An 8,122-nucleotide genomic window follows, 5' to 3' on the forward strand; every position below is an offset into this window, starting at 1 on the left:
CATCCTTTTTGCTCTTCTTGCTACATATTAATATTTTATTTCTATATATGTTGTTATAAACCCTACAACATGTTATTAATATTTCTGGTTTGTAAGTGGTCATTTTAACCTCTCTCTTCCTCTCTCTCTCTGACACACACACACACACACACACACACACACACACACACTTATACTCACACACACATTTCAGTTACCTGGTGAAATTCCCTACCTTCCTGGGTATGTTCCTGAACACATTTATTACAATATTTTTCATGTCTTTGATAACCGGATCCCCTAATGGGTCTATTTATGTTGTCTGTGATCTCTTTGTTTTCAGTCATTTGGTCTCGTCTCCTGGAGTACTTAATAATTTTTGACTGAATGACAGACTTTGTGTTTTTGTAAATATAATTGATAGAGATAATTTGAGATTCTGAATGAAACAAATGTCCTTCAGAGGGAATTTACTTTTGACTTCGGGAAATCAGAGTAGGAACAGACCACATGTATCCAGTCTGAGACTTGGCTGGTTCCTAAGTGTGCTTCAGTCTTTTGTGCAGAGTGGTCTATTTCTGACTTACCCCTGGGTATGATATAATTCTCCCATGTTTCTAACAGGAAGTCTTGGCTGTGCGCCAGGGCCCCTACTCCTTGGTTAGCCCTAAACGCCAGGTTTTGTTTTCTCAGTTCTTTAAGACTGCCAAAAATTCTACCCGATATCTCAGACTCTTAGCTGCCAATTTGTGTTCAGATTCTTAGTCCCTTGACCCTATACTGCTCATGAATTATAAAAATATATGTAAAAAAGCAGCACCATTAGGAAGCCCAATATAGAATCTCAGGCTCACCTCAGGGCGTTTCCTTCCTCTCTAACAGCTTCGTATCTCGTGCCCTGGCTGCTTGGAAAGCTCTGGACTCCAAGTTATGTCTCCTCAGTCTCGTAATCCTGCTGAAACCTTGGGCCAGGTTCCCAGCCTTCTAGCTAAAGCTTTATCCTTGGTTCCTGGGATCTAGGCCCTGTGCCACTTAGGACTTGGCAAACGCTTTAAGGGCGAACTCTGCTGTAGAATTTCAGACTAGCTTCAATACATTCCTCTGTAATCTAGCCCCTGGGACCTGAGTGCCTTGGTATCTCTCCGATGCCTTCAAGCAGAGTATCGGGTAGTATATTGCACGGCTTTCCTAGTTGCTCTAGGTAGGAGGGTTGGTCTTCAACACTCTACTTCACCATTATCAGAAGCCGAAAGTCCTGGTCTTTAACTTTCAAAGACATTTTCACGGGGTGTAGAATACCAGGATAGCAATTATTTTCTTTCAGCAATCGATAAAGTCAGTCCATTCCCTTCTGGCTTTCATTGCTGCTGCTTGCAAGTGTCAGTCTTACTGCTGCTCATTTGAAGGTAATATGCATTTTTTCCTCTGAGTTTTAAAGGTACGTTTCTTTAGCTTTGGTATCCAGAAACTTTACTAAGATGTATCTAAATGACGTTTTCTTTTTTATTTATCCTCCTGGGGGATTATGGTTCTTGTTCAATCTATAGCTTTAGGCATTTTATTAGATTTGGGAAGTTCTTGGCATCTATCTGTTCAAATATTCTCTCTGCTCCCCTTCTGAGACCCTCTTTGTACACGACAGACCTTTTTACCTTGCCGAGGTGTCCATGACATTCTTCTCTGTGTTTTCCGACCTTTTTTCCTCCATGATTCAGTATGAGCACGTCTTTCTGTCGTCTTCCAGATCAGCAGTCCTCTGTCTCCTCTGCCATTGATCCCATCCGGTAATTTATTTCTTTTGGTTCTTGTATTTTTAAATTATGTTATTTATATCTAGTATCCAGCTCTTGCCATCCATCTTCTTGAGCGAACCGATCAGCTGTTTCAGTCCGTGTCTGATAACTCCGATCTCCGCGTAGCTGGGGGTGGGATCTATGTCTATTTTCTACATGTGGTTTTCTTGTCGTGTGGTTTCACCCCTTGATATGCCTGGTCATGTTGTTTAAATGCCAAGTATCATATATAAAAATTATAGGCCGGGCACGGTGGCTCACGCCTGTAATCCTAGCACTCTGGGAGGCCGAGGCGGGCGGATTGTTTGAGCTCAGGAGTTCGAAACCAGCCTGAGCAAGAGCGAGACCCCGTCTCTACTAAAAATAGAAAGAAATTAATCAGACAACTAAAAATATATAGAAAAAATTAGCCGGACATGGTGGCGCACGCCTGTGGTCCCAGCTACACGGGAGGCTGAGGCAGGAGGATCGCTTATGCCCAGGAGTTTGAGGTTGCTGTGAGCTAGGCTGACATGCCACTGCACTCAGTCCAGGGTAACAGAACAAGACTCTGTCAAAAAAAAAAAAAAAAAATTATAGAAATTATCCGAGGATCTTTGTGTTGCTCAACTTCTTCCAGAGAGGATTTGCTTTTGCTTCTGGGAAGCAGTGAAGGTCGGGCCGTGCCCGTAATCCAGTCGGTGACTGGGACGGTTCGCGCCTGAGCTTCAGTTTTTATGAGGAGTTATCTATTCCTGATCCATCACTCCTGCTAGGGCCACGCCCTTCTCTGAATAAAACTCGAAACTTGGGGTGTTTATCGGAGCCGCTCTGCTCTGGTGGCTCTGACCTCCAGTGTTTGTGCTCCTAAAGGCCCTGGTGCTGCCAGAAGCTCTCCTTGGCATCTCGGCTTCTCGGCCCAGACTGGAGATCGGCACACGCTTTGAGGAGAGAGGAGACACAGTTGCGGGCTCCTGCCCCTGTGTCCCCTCCTCTCCAAGGTCTGTCTCCTTCAGTCCCAGCTGCCTTTGCAGCTCTCTGAGGCCTCGAGCTCCTGTGACATATTTGTCTAGATTTTCGTGATGTTCTTGGAAGTGTTGTCTGCAACGATCTGGTCGTCTGTTACCTTCGGCTGCCACTTCCATGCCATGCTTCCTGCCCCCTGGACACTTGCGGTCCGACAAGTGTTGCCATTTACACCAGCAGTTGGCTCCTCTCTGGGAGTGCCGAGTTCAACACCATCTCCTTCGCGGGTACAGGAGCGGACGTCCCTTCTTTTGTAAAGACACACACGCTTCTGAGGTCCAGCACGCCTGGCGTCCACCCAGTGCCATTCTGCACGAAGCGTCTTCTGCCCAAGTCCTTGCTTGCCTTCAGGAGGCCCCATTCACCCTCCCGCTCAGTCTTCCTCCGCGGGACTTTCCCTTCCTTCCTCCCTCAGCTCACACGCAAGAAACGGGCCCTGGAGGAGCAGCTGGCGCAGAGCCTGCAGGACCAGGAGACCCAGCTGGACACTCTGCAGCGAGCCCTGCAGGAGAAGGATGCTTTGTCTGCAGAGCGGGCCCAGCTGCTGGCCAGGCAGGATGCCGTGGAGAGGCAGGGCCAGCTCGTGGCCAAGGAGGCAGCTGACCTCAGGTACCCGCGGGCCTGCCAGTCAGGGTGTGTCCCATGTGGCCTCACCCTTGGAGAGCCCACGATGGGGTGATACTCATACAGTGATGTAGGGCAGGGCACATGTGTCACTGCACGTGAGATGGGCTGTGAGTGAGGGACAAACAGTGCCTTTGGGGAGGGAGCAGCACCTAGAAGAGGCTAACCCAGCAAGAGCTCTGGGGCCGCCCTCCTGCAGGGATGGTGGCAAGTGGCAGCCAGTGGGAGGCAGATGTGGAAGGTCTTGCTCATGGATCTGAGGAGTTCAAGGCGATTCAGCTTCAGGCAAGGCTGGATCCAGGTGCTCCCACAGTTGCTCAACTCTGAGGTTTCATTCCCAGGCAGGCTTTTCCTGAGAGGTGGCCATGTGGCCAGTGGCCACTCAGGCTGCCTCCTCTAGCAGACACAGTGCATCCTTTTCCCCACAAGGCCTGAGAGCTGCTGCCCTCAGCCATCCTGAGCTGCGTGACATCCCTGTACTAACCCTGGGAGCCAGCAGTCGCCAGGCTTGGGTTGCACGCCCATCCCTGGAGCCAGGGCAGGGTCTGAGGCCAAGAGTGGGGTGGAATGAGCCCAGGACCATAAAGGGCAACTTCCGGAGGCTGGAATGGTGCTCACAGACAGGAACAATGGGTGCCCATGAGCTGTTGCCTGGCGCGCTGACCTGGTCCTGTGGCTTTCTGCACCTCCGCGGCCCTTCTCAGAAACACCAAAGTATTTTTGCAGAAAAGATTTCCTCCTGGAATCCCAGAATCTGGGGCATGAGAAACCTCAGAGTCCCAGCTTCTTCACGGACACACCTCTCCTCCAAACGCACGCTCGTGCGGAAGGGGGGCGGAAACCTGCAGGAGGCTGCTCCGGGTTGACCCCTGCCCACACGCCCTCCCGGGTCCCAGGTGCTCAGAGGACCAGGGGTTGGAGGCCCTTCCTCCCTGCAGCCTCTGCCGCCCAGAACACAGCCTGGTCCGAGCCCTCAGCAGCCCGGATCCTGTCCCCGCAGCTCCCCGGACTCAACCCTGACCACTGAGCCCTGCAGTCCCCAGGGTGACAGCCCGCTGACCAGCGTGTCAAGACAGCCAGCCCAGCTTCTGGCAACAGGGCTGCTCTGGGACTTGTCCTGAGCCACGCCTGCCTGGCGCACGCTGTGTGTCTGTCTGGCTGGCTTAGTGGGGCCAGAGGGTGCGGACGCCACCAGTGTGATGAGCTCTCGGGTAACATTGGTGACGATCATGTGCGTGAAGTCCTGCTGCAGTGGCTTCTCCTGAGGGGACCTCCCTCGGGTCCGCTTCATGAAGGGGGACCCAGCTCTTGAGGTCCTGGAGCCCCCTACTGCCAGGCCCTGCCAGGCTGCCACATGGGGGACCCGCTCAGCCAGCAAGACGGGTGGGGGTCCCTGCCGGCCCCACCCCACGCTGCCTCGCCCCTGCTCGGAGCACCCCCCGGGCTGCCGGGCCTCCCCCGCCAGGCGCACTGTGGCTGAGTCTCCCTGGGCTCCCGCGGAGAGAGGCTGGACTCGCACTCGGGGTGCAGGCTCCAGGCAAAGACGTCCAGCGTCCAGCCGCAAAGGCCGCAGCCCCAGAGGGGGCCGGCGGGCGCCCAGGAGGAGGAGGGTTTGAGCAGGCATGAGGGGGAATTTTCTGTGTCCAGAGCTGGGAAGAGTGCCAGGCGGGGGCGCTCCGACGCAGGCGGTGGCGAGCACGGGGTGGGGTGTGGCAGAGAGGGAGGTTTCTGGGGGTTCCACCCGGATCTCGGAGGACCTCTCTCTGCAAACGTCGGGGCCCCGGAAGGTTCCGATGCGCTCTGCCCTGGACAGGGGCCGGGGCCGGAGGAGAGACAGGCGCGGCGTCTAGCCGGGGGCTCCAAGATCCCCCGCGGCCCACGGCCCGCCCTGACCTGACCTGTTCCGGGTCGTGCACTGGCCGGTTGGGAGTTCCCGTGGGTGTCTGTGCCTGGGTCTTTGCGGTGTGGCTTTGAGTAGCTGTTTTCTCGCGACGTGCACCCGGCGCAGGGCAGAGCGTAGCAACCATAAAGCCTGGGTGGGGATTGGCGGGTCCATGGCTGACCAATCCGTTGTCAGGCGCTCAGGCTGCGCAAACACGCCCGAGGCTATTTTACATAATGGCATCGCGACGCGCCTGAAGTTCTAATTCGGAAGGCTGCTTCCCGGGATGGCTCCTTCGTGGCAAGGGGATAGGGAATGGAGTCTGCTTGTCCTTGTTAAAAACTGCATATGCTCCAGAGACAGGATGAGCCATAACTCCTAGAAACACTCTTCCATTTGCTGGCATTTCAGCTGAGGGCAAGCGAGGCCCTGTGAAAAGCCATGGTGAGCATCGTGTGTGTGTGAGGATGCGGCCAACACACAAGCGTTTCTGTAAAACTGACACCTAGAAGCAGAATTTCTGGGTCAATGATATGCACACTTTAAGTTTTGAGATTCCTCCCCACCCCAGAATGGTCCTCACACCCTTGCCAACACCGGATGCTGTCACTATTTCAAGCTTTTGCTAATCTGATGCGTGACCACCAACACTGCATGGCTGTGATTCGAACCTCCCTGAGTACTAGTACTAGACATAAGCAAGTTTCATGTGTTATTTTAGCCATTTGCATTTTCTTTGTGAATAACAGTCATTTTTCCTATCTTTCCGTAGGATAGCCGACTTTCTGTCATTTATTTGTGAGAGCTCTTTGTATATGATGGCTGTTAACCCTTTGTACATTTAGTGCAGATTTTCCTCCAACTCTGTCCCTTTTAAGTTGGTTTATGGAATCTTTTCTGCAGAAATTCTACCCCTTCCTCTCTTTAAGTGTATTCAGACCTGTTGGCCTCTTTATTTTTGTCTTCTGGCTTTTGTGTCTTGTTTAAGAAGATTATAAAATATTCTTTTATATTTTTTCTGCTGTTTTGTTCTTACTTGTTTTTTAGTTCACCCTTTTGTTCCATCTGAAACATATTTTCACGTAGGATTTAACTGATTCTCAGAGGTTCTAAATGAACGAGACAGCCTGTCGGTTTTCTGATTCGCTAGCCCGGCCTGGGCTCTGCGCTGTTCCTCGCAGGCAGGACCTCGTGGGCCACACGCCCGTTGTTTGGTGCTCTCCACAGGGCCGAGAGGGACTCCCTGGAGAACAGCCTCTTTGAGGCCCAACAGCTGGCGACGCAGCTACAGGTTAAGCAGGAGCAGCTGGCGGGAGAGGCCCAGAGCGCCCGGCTGGCTCAGCGGGCCTTGCAAGGTGCTCTCACGCGGCCCCCTCTGTTCCTCGCCCCCCACAGCCAGCCACACAGCGGCCGCTGGAACGGAGCTCAGTCCCCACGCGCGCTGCTCCCAGCCCCACACCCTGTGGGGCACAACATGGGCCTGGAGCTCACGTGGCTGCACAAGGCGGCCACCCCTCGTCTGCGAGGGGCAGGCGGGCGCCCTGACCAGGCTGCTTCTGGCCCGAGGCTCGGAAGTGGGCTGGGCCACAGGATCAGTGTGTAGCTCCTGCCCCACCCTGCAGTGCTGGCCACCCAGCCCCTGAGCCTGGTCATGTCACTCCATGGGGAGATCCGAAGGGCACGGGGATCCACGTGCACGAGCCACGCCCTGACACACCTGTCGCCCACAGTGGAAACGGAGCAGCTGAGAAGCGACTGGGAGGCCCAGGAGGCGCAGCTGCGGCAGGTGGCGCAGCAGGAGCGGGACGCACAGAGGGCCCTGGAGAGACAGGCGCTGGCCCACCGGGAGGACCTAGCACGGCTCCAGCGGGAGAAGGTCTGCTTCCCAGCGGCCCACCTGGTCGCTTGCCAGGAGCCTACCAGGTCCCCAGAACGGCAGCCCCCTGGCGGGAGGGGCCCTGGGAGGCCGAGCTCAGAGGTGGAGGTGCCTGGGCCAGAGGGAGGACGAGGACCTGCACACCCCTTGCGGTCGAAGTGGGCGTCCAGGCTGCCCTGGAGCTTGTATTCGGGGCAGGCCCTTCCCTCCCAGGAGAGGCCACACCGGGTGTCGGCCGACCTGGCTGCAGCCTGAGAGCTGGGGCTGGAAGGGGCCCTCCCACGGGTCCCCGCTCCCGGAGGCCTGGTTTGATGTGTCTTCACACCCCTGCGTATCAGTGGCGCACCGTGGAGACGGGAACAGGTCACAGACAGACAAATGTGGGATGGTGGATGCTGAGACCAGGAGACCCTCCTTGCTCCCGTGTCCCCATGGGGAAGACGAGGAGGTGCGGCTGGACTGGACAGCCACCAGGACCCAGGGCCAGGTCTCCCTCGGGGCCGCAGGCACCGGCAGTCTCACGTGCCCTGACCTCAAGCCCACCCCTTTTCCTTGGCCCAGGAAACCCTGAGTCTGGCCCTGGCAGAGGAGAAGGAGCTGGCTGCGTGCCGGCTGGAGCAGGAGAAGGAGCTGGCGGCAAGAAGCACATCCGAGAGGGAGGCTCTGAAAGAGGAAATTCAGAGCCTGAAGCAGGAGCGGGATGAGAGCCTCCTCCAGCTGGAGCACGAGATGCAACAGGTGACGGTGGGGCTGGCGGGGAGGGAGGGTGCTCCACCCGCCGCACCTGTCTTCTCTGGCCCACACAGGGCAGCCTGGGACCGCTGCCCAGGCGGATGCAGCCTTTCCAGGTCACTGCTACTGCAGCATTGGTCTTCCACAGCAGCCCTGGTGGAAAGACACCCATCCACCTAGCCATACACCCACCCACCCATCCATCCATCCATCCACCTACCCACCCTCCCA

The 8,122-nt window shown here is 55.4% G+C and overlaps 1 protein-coding gene across 1 annotated transcript in view; it reads left to right on the top strand.

The window, feature by feature from the left end:
• The window catches only part of CROCC2 (ciliary rootlet coiled-coil, rootletin family member 2), a 76,418-nt gene that overhangs the window by 37,247 nt on the left and 31,049 nt on the right, over nt 1-8,122 (top strand). Inside the window, exons 14-17 of the mRNA XM_012662414.1 lie at nt 3,205-3,386; nt 6,511-6,638; nt 7,014-7,159; nt 7,721-7,897. Of these exons, the coding sequence (XP_012517868.1) occupies nt 3,205-3,386; nt 6,511-6,638; nt 7,014-7,159; nt 7,721-7,897 (633 nt within the window). The remainder of the gene's footprint in view (nt 1-3,204; nt 3,387-6,510; nt 6,639-7,013; nt 7,160-7,720; nt 7,898-8,122) is intronic.

This window comes from Propithecus coquereli, unplaced genomic scaffold (genome assembly GCF_000956105.1).
Source record: "Propithecus coquereli isolate 6110/MARCELLA unplaced genomic scaffold, Pcoq_1.0 Scaffold763, whole genome shotgun sequence".
NCBI lineage: Eukaryota > Metazoa > Chordata > Mammalia > Primates > Indriidae > Propithecus > Propithecus coquereli.